Source organism: Cenococcum geophilum (genome assembly GCF_001692895.1).
Source record: "Cenococcum geophilum 1.58 unplaced genomic scaffold K441scaffold_43, whole genome shotgun sequence".
NCBI classification, from domain to species: Eukaryota; Fungi; Ascomycota; class Dothideomycetes; order Gloniales; family Gloniaceae; genus Cenococcum; species Cenococcum geophilum.
The window spans coordinates 1,197,375-1,215,900 of NW_027137601.1; the positions used below are offsets into that span (position 1 = coordinate 1,197,375).

Here is an 18,526-nt window from a genome sequence, read left to right on the forward strand (position 1 = left end):
ATCTTAAAGCTTTCCTAAAGTTATAGAAATAAGAGAGATTATTAAAGATATAGAGAGTGGTTCCTAAGTTAAGAATAGTTAATAGCTTTAGCGGATAGAGTTAACCGGTGTAAAACGATTCTAGGAATATCGCATTAGCTTATCCCCTGATCTTAACTATCTCTTAACTCTCGTCCTATTATTGTTAAGCTTTATTAGCATCTAATTCCTTAAGCTTAAGTTGTTCCACTTAGGTAGCTAGATCCTTATTATACTTTACCTTTTTACGCACCTTCTTTATACATATACCCTTGGCATTAAATCCTTTAGGCCTCTTACACTTAAATAGATACTAATAGTTAGGAAGGGTATATCCCCTTATATCGCATACTAGGCATTTTAGGTTCTTCGACTTCTTAAAAGACATCTCTTTAGTTAAATTTATCCCTGCCCTTTTTTAACTGCGAGACAAGCTGTTCCCTCTTCCCTTTTAAACTTTAGTAGTAGAGATATCCTCTTTAGATTCTCCTGCGAAGTCTACGTTAAATGCACTCCCTCTAGTAGTTAAGGATGGTACGACTTTTAAAAGGTTTGCGAATGCTTCCTGTAGCTTTATTACTACTTTACGGTATTCTAATAAGTAAGCCTTTTTGGTATTATTGGCCTGTTTAGTGTATATAACAAAATAGGTTTCGCTTATAGGTTATATTATATTTATAAGCCCGCGAAGCCCTACTGCACGCGTCCACGTCGCCGCGGGTGGAAACATCATCAGGAAATCGTTCCTTTTGATGGCTAAGTGCAGAGGCGATGGTAGGGAGCCGCCGCAGCGCATGCAGCGCTGTCGTCGCGGTCCTGTGGTGTTGAGCTCGCGACGCGTACCAAAGCATCGCCCTCAACAACACCAGGAGCCTTACTGCCTCCGCTGAGGCTCCTGCTCTACCACCTAGGGAGGCCTATCAAGGGATACTGGGATACGAAAACCACCCGATGTACGACTACCTGGCTCGTAGCCAGGCCCGAAACTGGCCTTATCATTAGCCAGTCGACGTGGACGCGTCCTAGGCGTACAACAGGACACCCTTGGGCTTGCACTAGCTCTGAGATCGCAAAAGGAATGCGACGAGGGCGTAGGGATCCTCTTTTTATAAGAACCTGTTAAGGTTAACGCGTCGCAGATACCTTGTATGAAATTTGTTAAGGCCCCGAGGCCACCGCGAAGGACTTGTTAAGGCCCTACCTAGAGAACTCGTTAAGGCTACCTCTACGAGGGCCTATCTGGTATCCGGTACACCCAGGTGACTCAGAAGAGGGTCTTAATAGGCGTGGTGCGCGCGACCTGGACAGAGACGCGACGGCGACGCGACGGCAACGCGACGGCGACTAGACGGCTTGACGAGGTGGAAACACGGGCAAAGCTCTAGGTAGCGGAAACACAGGCCAGCTTCGACGGCCCTATGGCGTTCGACCTACGGTCGCAGGTGACTTACAGGAGGGTCTTAATAGGCGTGTCCAGGTTTTAGCGAACCGTACTCCGTTCTTTACTCTTACCCCGCATTTCAACATTTATTCGTGAAACTCCACGCGACTTTCATCCACGTTCCATCTTATCTCTTCCAGGTCTGATTGGCCTCTTGCCTGTGTCGTGGTGTCACTAACCTACGCATCGAAGTGTGGTGTACTCCTACCGGACCAGAGTAAATCCTCTTTACGCATCTGCCAGAAGATAAAAAAAGGTGGGAAAGTATAGTAAACCGGTAAGCTCGGCCAAGAATTTCGCTGTCCGAGTTTCCCGAGCTTGATGAAGATATTGGTCGGGAAGGGATTGCCGCACGTTGTGCGATTTGGTGATGCTCGTTAATCGAGTGGTTGATTGACCGGGTCGTTTGCAGGGGTGAAAAAAAACAAAGCGGTTGTTGTTGTTATAGCGAAGAACCCTGGGTGATCGGCTTCAGCTAAAAGATGGTTGCAGTTGGCGTTATATCAACGTCCTGGAACTTTGGATCAGTTGCATTGCTGGAGAGGGAGCAAAAGTGCATTTTGGATGCCCTGGTGAGAAAAGTTATGACATGGCTCGGAATGTGAATGGTGTTGGATCGCGGGTATTCACGTGGTATTTTATGACTTCAAATGGATGTGGCACTGTGGGTTCCTTACTGTGCATCATATATGGGCAATGGTTGCATATGCATGTGCCGCAGATGACTCAACCAAGAGGCCTAATAATCCTTACCAATCCAGCAAAGACAGCACATCGGCACTGCCAGCAGCTCAACCATATGTCGCTGCACTGGATCAAATATGTAACAAAGGCGAGGAAAGTGCGAGTTTCGGAGACGCATGCCGTGTTGTTTGCTATGTCGATGGGAAAATTCCCATGGCTTTCGATGAAGCATTTGCATCGTTTCTGCCTAGGTGCCGCCCCATGCCAAGGGATTTCTTGCACCAGCCGGAAGCGCACGGAAGGATTTTGTGACCGAGGCCGAAAAGAGACTAGGATGACGGGCCGTTTGGTGATCAAGGCGCTGGACTTTGAGAAAAATTGTGCGGCTTTAACTCCGCGGTCCTGCGCGCGCGGGTAGGGTCGCCAAGCCCAGAACAAAGCTTGTTGGTGACCTGATGGCGTCGATCTCCACATCTTCAGCGATGCTGAGGCGCAGAGTCAAGCAACACGCTGATTGCACCGCTCACCTACACCCCCGATTCCCTCGAGATAATGCGCCTGCGATCACGCGATGCTCGTGTCATCGCGAAGGAGGGTGCAAGGCGGGGAATCTGTCGTCTTGGCCAGTTCACCTTCATTATGTCTCAGGGCTCTGAAGCAGTTTTCGCTGCGGAGGTCGGCGTTTGAGAGCCTGTTTTAATCGTGAGGCATCGGATAGTTCGGAGGCGCTAGCACAGGGCTTAAGCCGAAATTCCTAGACCCACGTCACAAATCGCCAGCCGCTAGAAGAGTGAGAAGTTGCATCCAACATGTTGACATGCTGACATATGCAACTGCCCTCTCTCGTGATTGCCTCCTAAGGCTCAGAGCCTTCGGGAGCGGAGCGGACACCGACAAGGAGGATATCTATAATATCTTACCTCTTGGCCCCGGTCCACCATTCTCATTTTTTCCACGCATTCCTCGTGTCCCACGGCTTCAATCAGCATAAGCCGGCCTAATTTAGTAGCTATCTGCCCAGCTACTCAAAACTTCTCCCTCACCCTCTAACGCCGCGAGCCTCCGCTTCCAAACACTCTTTCCTCGTGCCCTAATATTCTACCGCCGCAGCTTCTGGTGATCCAGGATACATGCCGAGAGGTCGCATCCTTACTCTAGCCACCGCAGCGCTCCTGCTAGAGGCACTACCTCTAGTAGTCGCTCACGGGACTGACCATAATGACGGAATGGATATGGGCGGAATGCCTGAAGCTCCAGCGACAAATCCAGAAGCCCATACGAGGTCGATGAGCTATTGGAGCTATTCCGAACATGCTGGTTTGATGTATATGCACATCTTGCTCATGGTGATAGGGTGGGCTATAGTGTTGCCTGTCGGTATGTGTTGAACATCTACCTCTACTGCCTGTGCATGTTTGCTAATGTTCTTATCCAGGTGTGATGTTGAGCATTGCTCGATCTCGCTTCTCGCTGATTACACAATTTGCTTTCCTCGTTGTAAATGCCTTCGGCCTGCTAACCGGCGTTATCTACGACCATAAAACCCCAGAGCTCTACGAGAATAACTCGCATAATAAGATTGGATGGGCGATAACATGGATAGCGTCGGCATGGGTCTTCATGGGCCTCGTGCAGGCCTATACGGATCGAGCGAAGTCCCATTCCATGGAGGATCATGCCGCGCAGCCGGTTTCTGTCGCAGCCATGGCACAGTACCAGCGCGTACAGGATGCGGAACTTCCAAACATTTCTAGATGGTCTAACGACTCTGGTCAAGGCACAGAGCGCAATTCGGCGTCCTTATGCGGCCATTCCAGATCGCCGAGCGTTGAGTCGGAGAACCAGCAATTCCCCGAGCCTCAACATGCCTATCACCAGGATGACGATGAGGGCTTCGACGACGATTCTGAGAAGCGCGGCTTTTTACGAAATACATCCGTTGACCGATTCCTCTCCCGGAACATTCCACGCTTCGCCGTCGGCCGAACTCTTAAGGCGATCCGGATTCTCTATGTGATGATTGACCGATCGATTCTTATGCTGGGTTTCTTAGCCATCACAACAGGTACTGTGGTGTACGGAGGCATTAGTGTAAGTTTTTGCGTCGTATGAAGTGTCGTTGGGTAAAGTAAACTAATGCAACCTTAGCGTGGAAATAATGTCTTCAGCGTCCTCGCGCATTACGTCAAAGGAGGAATATTCTTCTGGTATGGCTTGCTTACTCTAGGTCGCTGGATGGGCGCGTTTGCCGATTTTGGGTGGGCATGGAACATGAAGCCGCCGAAAGAGGTTGTTGGACGTCGGCGTGCGGCCATAGCCACAGCCGAATTCACAGAGTCTTTCGTCATATGGCTTTATGGCGCCTCAAACATCTTCTTGGAGCACTTAGCGGCTTGGGGTGGTGCTTGGAGTGCTCAGGACCTGGAACATGTCTCCATCTCTATTATGTTCTTTGGTGGCGGTTTGGTGAGTATTCCGCCTTTCTCGAGTTGAAACCGCAGCTAACCCCCCGCAGCTGGGCATGATTGTCGAATCACGATGGATGAGAGACCTTCTCAATATTTCCATCTCATCCTCTCGCGCCGCTTCACATTATGCCGACGAGTCGTGGGAGCCTCCAAAGACTTATCGCTTTTCGATGAACCCTCTCCCGGGACTCGTCATCTTGCTTCTGGGCACCATGATGAGTGGGCATCATCAAGATTCGATGCTCTCCACCATGATCCATAAGCAGTGGGGTACCATGTTCGTGGGATTCGCTCTCGCTCGTGCAGTGACCTACGTTCTCTTATACATTTCTCCTCCAACTTCATTCCTCCCCTCGAGGCCTCCTTCTGAGATCATCTCTGCATTCTGCCTCATCGCTGGTGGCATAACATTCGTGGAGAGCGTAAGTTCCATACCCACGCTTGGTCGCAAGGCCAATGCGCGTATTCGATGCCGTTTGCTGACTTGCTGCACAGAACAAGGACACCATTGCCGCGCTGGAGTCCTATGAACTAGACGCCATGTTCACCTTCACGGTGACCATCGGCTTCACCACCCTCANCATGGCCTGGACAACCGTGCTCGTCGCCATCAAAGGCTGGGCCGTGCGAAAAGAGAGCACGAGTTCGTTCGCCAAACATAGCGCTGGTGCGCTGGCATAATAGACGTTGTGTATCGCCATAAACCGTCTGCTGACCTGGCTTTGACGGCTTTAGGACGGACCGAGTAAGAAATTGGGTTGGGATTGTTCGCTCGCTCGCTCGCTCAACTGCGCTTGGGAGCTTTAAGTTGGTCTAGCGACGTTGGTTACGATGACGGCATCGGGAGGGAGGGGGTGGTGATGGTTTTGATCTTTGGTTTTTTTTTAAACGCATTATGATACCACTGCAGCGATTTACTCGCGTTGGCACTGCTGCACTTCGCTCTCGGACAATAGCTCGATCATTGTTATCGGATGGATGAGGGGGGATGGTTAATGTCGTGATGAATAACGGGGTTCGACGTAGGGACGAGCGGGGGAGAGACAGTGGTAATGAGCGGAGGGAAATTTATTCTGAGTTGGGAACTTGAACCCTGAGTTTTTTTGCATTTGAGAGTACGGTATATACACCTTGATGATGCGGCCCAGGCATCTGGAGGTATAAAAGCAACATAGCGGAGTAATCTCCGTGGGGGTAGAGAATCCGGATTCAGCCCTGATACCACTCACCTCACTCTATTCGTTCCTTTCCCTACGCGTGGCCACCAGCTAACACCATCCTGGAAGTAAGATTCGGATAATGCGAGGCTGGACGCGTGTTTGCGAACAGCCCGAAGCGGAATGCGAAGTTTCCGAATTAGGACTTGCATTTCGCATAATGCGAGCCTATCAGAACAAACGCGTTGGGAAAAGCCTTAGTGGACAGGTGTGTAAGTTGCCTCATCGCACCGCCCCTCTTCCTCTTCCCCTACCCGTCGCTCGCGCCAATCCGCTTCCGCGTGTCCCGCGTCCTCCACGCACAGGTATACCCTTCCGACCTATTCGCGAGGGAGGTGCTGGGGTGGAGAATTTGGATACGGTTTTTGAAGAGGGCGGGTTTTCAACAAAGGATGTGTCGGTTGTTCTATTGCATCCAGTTAATATCACACTTACTCGTCAAGAGCCATCCTTATGGATTGATAGGGTGGAGTGTGCTAGCGTAGAGTAGATAGGAATCTTACAAGAATGTCGCCTCGGGGTCGTTGTCGTGTGGACCTTGTGAGCGACTCGGACCGAACGATTCGTTCAGCGAGGCCTGTTGCTGGGCCCGTTTGAAGGATTCCGGGACTGGCGCCTGTGTGGTGAAGTAGTCAGCATACAATTCTTTGCTGTCTCGTTCCAATTCGTCCCGGCTGCCGCAAGTGAGCATATCCCACCGGTATCTTCCTCCTCCCTATTATATCCCCGCTCTTTCCGTGGCAAACCCCTATATTACGGCACCAGGAAGCACTATTGGTCATGAAGATGGGATTGGCCTCACCTCCGGAAAATCAACGCAAAAAGCGTTCATATTCATGCCATACAAGAACCCAGCAAAGCTCTCGCTGAACCGCGCTAAACTCTCATGCATGAGCTGTAAGTGCATGAAGTTGGCCTCCAGATCTGCCATAGAATCCGACAACTCTGCGAAAGCTGGCTCGAGCGATTCGAGCGGCGTAGAGGTCGTGTACGGCCCTGCAGCGCGTTGTGATGATTCGCGAAGGGATGAGCGGGATGAGGGGCGGAGCGGCGTGGTAGGGCGCGAGGGTGGATTGCGGCTGCGGGACGCAGAATTGGAGCGCCTAGTCGATGAGGGCGCGGTTTGGGGGGTTGTGGATGCCATTTTGGATATGCAGGAAGGTAATGTTGGCGTAGTGAGTGCGGAACGGTGTGTTACCTGTAGAATGTTTTCATTTGGCGAATCACTCTCCTATAGGCGGGAGCAGACGGGTAATTAACGCGTTTGCTTTGCGTTACAACTCGAAAATTCAATTCCTGGGCTTTATGGTGAAACTGTAGCAAGTAGCGCATTCAAGAGAGGGCTGCGGATGTTTTTGGCGTCTCGTATAGTGTCTATCAGATAGTGAAATGTTGTTTTCATTATGCGCAATTAGACAAACAATACAAACAGTTGCATATTTCCACAAAAGCACAATGACGCCGTACAGCCCACTACGCCTGCAAACCCTCAGTCGGATGTTGTGTGTTGGGCTGCAAGGCTGAAGATACCCTCCTATACCAACAAAAAATTACCTATAATGTGTTGCTAACGTTGCTTCTACCTTCCGTAAACGCTCCGTTCAACTCGGCATCCGCGCCATTGCTTGCACGACCTTACTCCGCCCCTCCGCGCACTGCCGGCCTCTTCAGCCCTACCGCGCAACCGCTGCACACTTTGGTATGACCTCCCCTAGCCTTTCTGATGCCATAAGTAGAAACAACTATCTAACTTCCTGTCTCCCTTAAGGTCCTATTCATCTTTTATGTGCCTCCGTGCCTCGAGAAAAATAATTACATCCGCACATATATACACTTCCTACTCTTCTGTAGCGCATAATCGAAAGCAGGCTCATCTCCATCTCGCTTCCGCCTTACGCTCAACTTCCTACGGTCCTCAAAGACACCATATCACATTCGACAGCGCGCCTCAGCTCTCCAAGCAAAGTGGCTCAAGTCCCGTGGCAGTTGCCATACTAGTTGGAATTACAATAAGCGGCGCATTGCTCTTTCCCCGCCGCGAAAAAACACTAGCGAATAACCACCTCGAGAAACGCCCTGCTGAAGCGCCTGAGGCGTCAGACGTCAACTTCTCGCATCTGGGCATGGCTCCCCAGACGCCCCCGGGCCGACCCGGCACCCTAACACTGGAGCAAGAGATCAAATTGCGCGAGCTCTGGCAAGTTACGCTCAAGGTTTTTGGCGTCTATGAAGCTAGCCCCGCCGAGCCCAACGGTACCACGAGCCCACGCGCAGCTACTACCGAGCTGACAGATGCTGGAAACAAGAAGCGTAGAAGTCGGTTACACATGTTCAAGAGGCGCAATTACGAGAAAGACACCGAGTCGGAATCTGCCCCCTCTTCCGGGGCTGGAACACCTTCAGACTTGAGTAGTTTATCCATAGCGGATGAGGATGACAAGTACGGTCAGGCAAAGGACTTCAAGGCTGCTGTGGCGAATTCAACACCGGAGGAATTGCGCAAAACGTTCTGGAGTATGGTGAAACACGACCACCCGGATGCCCTTCTCCTGCGTTTCCTGCGAGCCCGGAAGTGGGATGTGGATAAGGCTCTGGTCATGTTAATATCGACAATGCACTGGCGCGCCGAGGAGATGCACGTTGACGACGACATCATCCGACGTGGTGAAGCGGGCATGCTTGAAGATAGCAAAAGCGGCGACGCTAAGACGAAAAAGGAGGGCGAGGATTTTATGACGCAAATTCGGCTGGGAAAGAGCTATCTGCACGGCGTGGATAAGGAGGGAAGGCCTATGTGCATTGTGAGAGTTAGGTTGCATAGACAAGGAGAGCAGAGTGAGCAGAGCTTAGAGCGATTTACTGTTTACACGATTGAAACAGCCAGGATGCTGCTGAGGCCGCCCGTTGATACTGCTGTGAGTTGCTTAAGTGTGCAAACCTTGCTTCTTGAAAAATTAGAAGGATGGTAAGATGGGGGAAATTTCCGCTAACTTGATTAGACCATTGTTTTTGACATGACAGGATTTTCTATGGCGAACATGGTAAGTCTCTCAAGCTAATTAATTCAGATCTCATCCAAATCTAATCAGATCCTAGGACTACACCCCGGTAAAGTTCATGATTAAATGCTTTGAAGCAAACTACCCCGAATCTCTCGGAGCCGTCCTCGTCCACAAGGCCCCCTGGCTATTTCAAGGTCAGCTGCTGCCGTCACCATCCCTTCATTAACCTCCCCGGGGGTCCCAAATTAGTCTTTCACTAAACCCCTTCACAGGTATCTGGTCCATCATCCGTGGCTGGCTCGACCCCGTCGTCGCCGGCAAAGTGCACTTTACGAAATCAACCGAGGAGCTCGAATCCTTCATCCCGCGCATGCAAATCCCGACCGAGCTCGGTGGCGACGGAAACTGGGCCTACAGCTACGTCGAGCCGAGCCCGTCTGAGAACGCTGCTCACGCTGACAGCACTACTCGTGACCGTCTGCTCGCGTCGCGTAGCGAGCTGGTGCGCAAGTACGAGGGGACCGTGCTCGACTGGATCCATGGCGCTGAGGAACTGAAGGAGAAGGAGGGTGGGAAGGCGATGGAGGAGGCTCGGGAGGCGCGCAACACCATTGCGGAGGAGCTGAAGCGGAATTACTGGGAGGTGGATCCGTATCTGCGGGCACAGACGTTGTATGATCGCACGGGTATGCTGAGGAAGGACGGGTGGCTGCAGTTTTACCCTGCGAAGGAGAAGGAGAAGAAGCAGGAGGTCGGGGCGCTGAAGGCGGTGGAGAACGAGACGAGTCCTGATGATGTGGATTAAGGCCGTAATGGAGCAGCAGGGATGTAACGGATGGGGAGAAGGCTATAGAGAGTCTTGTACCCTGGTTTTTAGGCATTTATATGGTATTGTTTGATCTATATGGTTGGTGTGGACGTGCGGAAATCCACTGTTTTTCTATCTGGGATCCGCGGATTCATCAATCTATTATCTGTCCCATACTATACAACATCTAGCTACTCCTGGCTCGAATCACTAACTTTGAGAATGCAGCGTCTTACATTACATCATAACAGGTTTGGTGGTGGAACTGGTGGTGAAATTTATGTGAGTCGAAGGTTTATTTAATTGGGAAGTCTACTATCTCGCGCCAAGCGCTGACAACTACTCTCTTCTAGCTAGGATATCATACAAGGCTGCTAGCCTACAAAAAATGAATCTACTTATCACCTCAATGAGTCTCCCGAAGAAGCCGCCTCTCTAAATAAAATGAAAAGGTGCCAGCACCACGCCGCGCCATCCACGCTGCGTGACGTCTTACTCTAAGAAAACTCATATGCTCCGTAGTAGAATTTGATTATCCCATGCGCCGCTACGAAAGGTGCTCCTTTTACCAAGCCAACTAGAGGCTCTAGATTCAATTAAGTCTTGGCAAATAAAGCTGTAGACTTAATTAAGTATAACCCAATATTACGGTAATAAAGCTCAAATTTGATATATAATTCGACTCTATCATGACTTAATTCGATCCAAGTGTTCCTGTAAGCAAGGCCTATGCGCGCAGAGGTTTAATCACAATAAGAAGCTATATAGATAACTATCACATATTAGGGGGGGTCATTTGGCGCGGTTACGACCCAAGGTCCTTAGCGACTATAAGAATCTATAGTACTTTATAACCACAAAACAGCTAAGCTATTGTTAGGCCCGCTAGTTAGAATATCTATCTCGCTTCTAATTCTTAATTATGTACCTCCTAAGCGTCTAAAGCTAGAAGCCTAATACCCTAACCCGACGCTCGTAAGACACGTTAGCATTAAAAGAAGTACGCTCTTACCGAAATTAAACCCTGCTTTGTCCTAAACTATTTAATCTTCTTACTAAAGATCTTATAGTATACGTCCTTAAAATAACTAACCGATTAATTAAATAGATTATAATTAATAAATACCTAAATAATAAGTTTATTTAAGAGACGCTTAAGCTAATATAAGATAGCATAAGACGCTTTAAAAAGATTTCTTTAAGTAAATACAAAGCTTGTGGAAACCTCTTATACTACTAGAACCGCCTAGTTATACCTAACTATCCCTTAACCCGTTAACCCGGGCACGTAGGTTATCGATAAGAGCCTACTAATTAGATTAATAGGATTTAGTGGCCGTGCTTAGGAATACTTAGTGTTCGCGCACGGGCCTTTAACTCTACTTGCCCTGACGGGTTAAGGGATAACAAACTTAAGCTTAAACTCCTTAAACATATACGATTTACTAGTAGCCAGCTACCTAGGCTAAGGAAAGACCTTATATCTACTCTAATGGGAGTACTATTAGTTAAATATATATAATATAATACAAAGGTATATCTCTAGCTACTATTATAAGGTGAGGATGTAAATAGGGAGTCTAATAATAGAACAATAGGTATATTGTATAGACAGAGACGAATCCTTAAGGGAAAAGGAGGAGTCTGTGTGCGAGGTAGGAAGGGTTTTCCCTAGGTATGTGCAGAGCACGTACCTTACGGGCGAGTCACCCCTGGGTTGCCCTAGGGTCGCCTATACCTTGCGGCTATATAACTATCTACTTAGGTTTTACCTAATAATGCCCCCCCCTTTAAAAAGGGTCGTCCCCAATCCTTTATATACTTAAGCCTTAATAAAACCCTATAAAAAACCTTAGTAAGAAAAAAATTTAGAGGGGAAAGAGCGTTTTAATTTTGCATATAAAGAGACGGGTATTGTATATATGCGGCGCAAAGATGTTAAGGAACTTTAACTAGCGGTTAAAGTTGTCTAATTAGTTAGATTGCCTTGCTAAGACTCCTCCGCATTTAACTAAGCTAGTAGTAATTTTATATGCCCGGCATGGAAAATCCTAATTGGTCTATTTAATAGGTAGAGCTAGTAGAGCTTAATACCGTCGCCTAAATTTAGTAGACTAGAAATATTCTAAAGCTCGCTTATATAGGTAGGTCGCTAGTACCTTGCGGATAGGTTATAGACATGGCCATGAGTTCTGACGACAAGAGTCTGGATGAAGTTTTCGACTTCTTAATCGCACGCGCCAATGACGAAAATGTCCCAGCGCACCCTGACAGGATTTCCGCTCCCGCGATCTTTTGCAAGAAAACCAAACACGTCACATTCCAGAAAGAACTCCCAGAGCTCGATATTCCTCGGCCCGAGACACATCATTACGGCGATGATGACGGCCTGAATCTCGCACTCCGCGCCTGCTTCGACCGTATCGGTTGGTCCGTACATGGGATAAACATCATGGACATACCGTGGGAGCTAAATGGCGAGATTGACTTCTCAGGAATTAGCATCTACGATGGTGCGCGCCAGAAAATCACACTCGAGGTCTTCCGCGAGCTAAATCAGGACTTCGATATATTTGGTACGAGTTTCAAAGATGTGTTTCCGAAATTCGATAAAGGTGATGAGAAGGAGGAGATGAAGCGGTATTGGGAGTTTATGGAGGGCATGCAGTGGGGTGATTGAGTACTTCCGGAGGGAAGATTGGTTATGATGGAGAAGGGGTGGCTGGGAGCGGCGATGTGTGATATTTGTTCGGGAGATGTGGTCGCTGTTTTGGAAGGTTGTAAATTACCGGTTGTATTGAGGGCCTTTGGAAAGAGGTGGAGGTTGGTGGGTTCAATTTATGTGCATGGCATTATGGAAGGTGAGGTGATGGCGGTGGATAATAGGGAAAAGAGAACAGTTGAAATTTTCGAGATATATTGATTCGGCCATCTAAGCAGTCTTTATGCGAGAAATTGAGCACTTGATGTAAATATCTCAATTTCTGAAACTGTTTCACACATTGACTTCACGTAGAATGAGTTATTTCATAAATCAGATCCTCCATGGATCGTTGGGGCGCACGGACGTTCGTACTGCTCCTTATCCAACGAATTTTCCACTGAGAGTCTGAGAGCTTATGGGCGTCGTTTTAGTGGTATAAAATATACTTTAAGGTGGAAGCTCTTTAGCTTCTCTATCTATTGCATCGAATAACGACGTCGTGGCTATAAGCTCGGACCCCTAGAACCCGGTTACCCCTGAACACGGCCACATCGTCAAAATCAAATCACTGATTAATTAACCTATTTTCTCTACAACGAATGGATCAATATGGACCAAAAGGAGCAGAACTTATAAATAGGTATTATAGGTTTCGAATCTGGTGTTTATAAGGCTGCGCGAAAAGCTGTGCTCGCATATATTATTCCTCCATCGACTTTAAATGATTAATTAAATGGCAAGCTACTAAAACAATATATACACTAATATAAATAGCGATTAATCCCTATATAGGAGGCCTCCCTTACTAATTAGGTACTCGAATAAAACTTATGAAAATTTACTCCCTTATATATTATGATATTTAATTACGCTGTTGCGGCTCCTATTAGGGTCCATATAGTAGGTCTATATGGGTATATATATATATATATAAGAGGGAAACCGTATAGCTAGGGCCGGATAAAACCTCTCCTTCTCTTGTTATACGGCCTATATAGCCTCTCTTCTAATTAGTAACTGCTAAGCACGAGTAGACGTCTCTTTAAGGCGCTATAGAAAAGCTATCTTAATGCATACTTCTAGGTTTATCTAGTAGGGTATATAGCTAGGGCCTAGGTTTCGTTCCTAGCTGCTCCGGTTATTTAGGTAGAGTATAGGCCGGTGGCCTATAAGGCTAGTAGTAGTATAGAAGGTTCCGTTATCTATATCTACGTTAACGTACGCAGCTTTGTAACTTGCTAAGTTTTACTAAGTTCTACTAGAATGTTAACTTCTACTAACTTCTACTAGGTTATTAAATTCTACTAAATTCTGTTAGGTTACCAACATTCTACCAAATTCTATTAGGTTATTAAATTCTATTAAATTCTGCTAGGTACCAAATTCTACTAAATTTTACTAAATTCTGCTAAATTCTGTTAGGTTGCTAAAACTCTACTAAATTCTATTAGGTTGCTAAATTCTACCAAATTCTACTAGGTTAATAAGTTCTGCTAAATTCTACTAGGTTGCTAAAGTTCTACTAACTTCTACTAGGTTGCCACCTATAAAATTCTACTATATTCTACCATTTCTATAGTATTTATCCTCCGCCTCTTGAAGCACTTTCTAGCCTCCTTTCTTTACCCTAGCCAGCTCTTTAGTAAATAAAAGGTGCGGTAAGAGGTTTGTTTATATAAACCAGTCTATAACTACCTTAGTAGCCTTTAGCTTAGTTAAGAGCTCTTTATATAAGGATATTCTAGTATAGTAATATATTTTCGCCTGGCTAGGAGTATATCTAGGGCAGAATACTACTATATATATTATTAATTATCGGCTATAGCCGTATAGGTAGGCCAGAGTTAGGTACCCTAGTACTTTTTAGTGGTAGAGGTATCTATTAAGCCCTATATACTTAGTTCTAAGTAGCGTATTAATCGTGCTCTCTACCTTTATAAGCCTCGCGTAGTATTTAAAGATTTCCTTATTCTATAGCTTGGCATAGGCCGTTATATAGTAGGTAAGCGTGCTTTAGTACTTTTTTAATTCCCTTTTCTACCACTCCTTAAACGCCTTTTATACCCTAGCCCTTCTACTTCTCTTATACTATGCTTTAGATAAGTCTATTAGTTATATATCTATCCCTAAAATAGCGGCCGCTATCCTCTTAAGCTTATCCCGTCTAGTAGGCCGTATTAGTAGCTTTATTTTAAGCCGGAGTTAATAAGCTATTATGGCCCGTATAGTATTACACTCCCTTTTAATATACTCTCTTACTAGTCCTTCTAGTGTCCTTTCCGCGTAGGCTATAGTTAGCTCTTTAAGGTATATCTAAAGCGGCAAAAACCTAGTTTTATGCTCTAGTATTACTATTAGCGTTAATTTATACGCCCCCGTAATAGTGCGGAGGTATAGGTTCTATACTATACCTAGCTAGTATAGCTTAGTTTTACTTATCTCCTTAGGCTTTATTTACTCTAGTAGTAAATACTAGGTACTATATCCGTATAAAATTACCGGCCAGACTATAGCAGAGTATACTATCCGCATCTTTTAGAAGGAGGCGCCCTATATAGAGGCTGTAAGCTAGGTTAGTGCGGCTATTTAGGTAATCGCCTTTATTTTAATAATATTAACGTACGGTCCCTATTTAAGCTTTAAGTTAACCTATACCCTTAATACGCGTAGGTTACTAACTAGGCCTTCTGTAAAGCTATATATATTAACTATAGCCTTTATATTAAACTTCTTATGGCTCCTTATAAAATGGATAAGATAGTACTTTTTAGGGGTAAATACTACCCTATACTAGTGTGCCTACGCCGTATATACCTTATGCGCCCTTTTTATAGTTTTATAGTTCTCCTCTATAGTCTTACTATATATTAGTATATTAGAGTTATTAATAAATCTAAATGCTATAGTAGTTCCCCCTTATAGTTCTGGTAGGAGTATATAAGCAAAAAAAAGGAATAGGATTGGCGATAGCGCTAAGCTTTAGGGTATACTAGTATTTATTTATATTATTTATACTATATATCCTCTAATTAAGAGCCTTATTATTTAATCCTTAAGGAAGGACTTTATAAACTATACTATCTAGTAGGGTATAGCTTAGGCCTTTATATTATAGATTATTCTTTTATAAAAGACTTAGTTAAAGGCCCTAGAAATATTAAGGCTAAATAATAAGGCTACTAGGTTTAGGTTACTCCTTTACACTTATAATAGGACTAGCCCAGTTACAGTAGGAATGTCTTAGTAAAATACTTAACAGATAAATTCCAACGCTTTAACCAAATTCTGCCGAATTCTAATAGCTTAATCGACTTCTGCCAAGTTCTACTAGATTAATCAAATTCTACTAAAGTCCGTTAAAGACCGCGTGCGTATATACGCACGTATTAACCACTAAGCCCCTAACTATTTAGTTATATAATTCTCTTGTTATTCCCTTCTCTTCCTTATATAACGTCTTATTCTTAGCAAGAGCTATATACCTTAAATTTAAATAGAATTTATATTATTCCTTTAAATCTTCCTTAAAGTCTCTTCGCGCCCTTATATTACATTACGTTAAAACAACTACTATTAAAATAGTAAACGAACTCAAACTTACCGCGTTAACTATAAGCATTATAGCCCTAGTTAAGGAATAGTTAACTATAATATAACAGTTCTTTACGGATGCCTTAGCCTAATAGCGAGCGATATTAGAAGCTTAGTACTAGTAATTAATAGAAGCAATCCGCAAAGAACTCTGTAACCTTAAAGCACTTGCGTTAAAGACCCTAATAGTAATACCTATAGATAAAATTAAAATAACTATATATAAACCTGGCTTGTTAAATATAAACCCTAAACTAGCAACGGTAGCTTAACTTATACCTATAATAAACCTAGTACCTACTATAAAATCTAAAAGGCTCCCTAACCCTCTAATATTTAATAGAAATTAAAATAACCTACGTCCCTTTATAACTAAGCTCCATCTTAAACTTTTAATAAACTATAACTAATACCCTACTAAAGCTAGCAAGATTGGCTATAGAATATCTTATTTAAGTAAAGACGCTACATAAACTATAGACCCATTCTTCTATAACGACACCTTTATTAATTTTAAAATCTTTATCTCTCTATTAGAATAAATATATACGTCAGGAAAACGGGGAGTGGCGTAGGAAATTTAGTTTCGCTAAAAGCGTTTTTGGGGCCTGGGGCTAGCTTTCCGCCATATTCGCCAAAGCCCAGAGCAATGCGCCAGCACTACGCTAGCTAAAAGTACAATACTCAAATGGCCATGGCTAAAAGAGCGCAATATTACACATATTGCAGCAATATGCCAGCTTATAGCTATAAAATAGACATTATTACTATTATTGCATTTATCGCAGATATTATATATCTTGCTATTATTAAAATCTATATTTATAATTATGCGTTTCTTTTACGGCTCTAACTCTTTACATATTTACTAGCAGCTTATTTACCTTTTAAAAGAAAATCCTTATTATACAATATATTAAACTAATTAAAATCAACCTAAGGATTAATAATAAAGCTCTAGGGCTCTAACCTAAGCTTTAATAGCACTATATATGCGCTATAGAGCACCAATAAAAGGTCATAAATACAACGTCCACTAATACTTCGTTGGCACTTTACAAGAGATTACTGCCATAGCTCCACCTCTACTATACCGTAAAAATTGTTTACCTGGCCTATATCTTTAAGACAAAGTAAATTAACCAAAACACCCGTATATTAAAGCCGCCTACCCTACAAGTTTAACCTCTCTTTGTCTATAACTATAATAATTAGTTAAGCTTTTCCAGGAAGTATACCACTAAAAGGGTATATCTGCCCAGAAATAGCAGTTTGCGTATACTCTTACACCCATAAATAGTCTTATCTCCATTTACCTTAGCTCTACCAATTATATACGCATTAGATAAACTCTTTAGCCATAAAATCTAGGTTCTTTTTATCCCACTTTCAATATTATACTAAGTTATAGATGCACATAAAGTATAAGCCTACTTTAGAAGAATCCTCTTCTCTACAATTTATTTAAATATTAGTAGTAGAGGTTCTATCCTGCTTATTATAATTCTTTTATAAAAACACAGCTAGTGCTTTAATAAAACCAGAAAGCCCTATTTTATTTTTAACTTAATATACCTAGCGCCATATTTTAATTGGGATACTAGCCTCTTTCGCTATATATCTATCGTCCTAGTTAATAAACCAGCCTATATTAGTTAGGTCCACTAGTCGTGTTAGGGTTATAGCATAAACTACCTTAGTAATATCTGCTGGCAATAAAGGTTTCGTCACTTTAAGTATACGGAGTTCTTCTATTGCTATTATTTAGAGGTACCGGGTATTATAATAAAGCAATTACTCCTAGTAGTTAGAGCGCTTATTTATGCGGTTAAAGAATGCCTTTACTAAAAGTTTATGCATAACCTTACTATACTCAACGTCTATACTAGTAAGGCTACCTATCTCACGGATATAGTAGGGGTAGTAGGTAAAAGCATAAAGTTTTGGAATATTAAAGTGCCGTTTCTACATTACGTGGTATAATAGGCGAAATCTAGAGAAGGCGGTTTTTATCTAGTCTATAATATAAAGTGCATATTCCATATACCTAATAGTATTATCGTTATATAAAGCGTATTATACAAGCATTATAAAGTCCAAGACTGCTTAAGTATATAGCATTACTTCCGTATATTCCTTTAGTATAAGGAGTACTAGTACCGCTATAAGCTATCGCATTATATCCTTCTAAAGATAGCCCGTCTATTAACTAACCGATATAAATTCTTTAACCCGTTTTATACCAATAAATTCTAATATTTAACTAAATTATTTGTTTAGCACGGCATTAATATAGTCTTCGATTAAACCCTACCACTTTAGTTACCCTTTTAATCGCTATAGTTTTGTATTTTTAAGTAAGAGATTCTTAGTCTAGTTAATTAGGTTGGTTGCTATCCCTTTTATAAGCTGGTGTAGTATGTCAGGAGTTATATATATATAGATATTTACTAAGTAATGCTTCTAGGTAAAGTTTTATTATAGGTAAACCTAAGTATTATCTAACTATTTAATATTCCTTCTAGATTGGAGCTCTATTAATTATCTTATGCTTATATAATTACAAAACTTCTATTTAGCCTAGAAATTTCCT

General features: G+C 44.0%; 4 protein-coding genes across 4 annotated transcripts; 3 read left to right on the top strand and 1 right to left on the bottom strand.

Annotated features, from left to right (window-relative positions):
- Positions 1-3,273: 3,273 nt before the first annotated feature.
- Positions 3,274-5,292, top strand: K441DRAFT_680021 (uncharacterized protein; the record flags this gene model as incomplete). Its single annotated transcript, XM_067651330.1, has 5 exons — positions 3,274-3,520; positions 3,579-4,234; positions 4,292-4,609; positions 4,659-5,033; positions 5,107-5,292. The coding sequence occupies 5 exons, from the start codon at positions 3,274-3,276 to the stop codon at positions 5,290-5,292; spliced, it is 1,782 nt and encodes a 593-aa protein (XP_067500481.1).
- Positions 5,293-6,068: 776 nt separating this feature from the next.
- K441DRAFT_642452 (uncharacterized protein) lies at positions 6,069-6,972 on the bottom strand (the record flags this gene model as incomplete). The annotated part of the gene is made up of 3 exons (XM_067646690.1): positions 6,069-6,234; positions 6,332-6,444; positions 6,631-6,972. Coding segments are annotated over 3 exons (621 nt in total), but the record flags the coding sequence as incomplete, so codon positions are not given.
- Positions 6,973-7,315: 343 nt separating this feature from the next.
- Positions 7,316-9,900, top strand: K441DRAFT_665501 (uncharacterized protein). The gene is made up of 5 exons (XM_067649509.1): positions 7,316-7,527; positions 7,597-8,743; positions 8,828-8,869; positions 8,925-9,024; positions 9,103-9,900. The coding sequence occupies exons 2-5, from the start codon at positions 7,613-7,615 to the stop codon at positions 9,633-9,635; spliced, it is 1,806 nt and encodes a 601-aa protein (XP_067500483.1). The 5' UTR covers positions 7,316-7,527; positions 7,597-7,612; the 3' UTR covers positions 9,636-9,900.
- A 1,917-nt stretch (positions 9,901-11,817) lies between these two features.
- Positions 11,818-12,318, top strand: K441DRAFT_680024 (uncharacterized protein; the record flags this gene model as incomplete). The annotated part of the gene is made up of 1 exon (XM_067651331.1): positions 11,818-12,318. The coding sequence occupies one exon, from the start codon at positions 11,818-11,820 to the stop codon at positions 12,316-12,318; it is 501 nt and encodes a 166-aa protein (XP_067500484.1).
- Between the last annotated feature and the right edge of the window lie 6,208 nt (positions 12,319-18,526).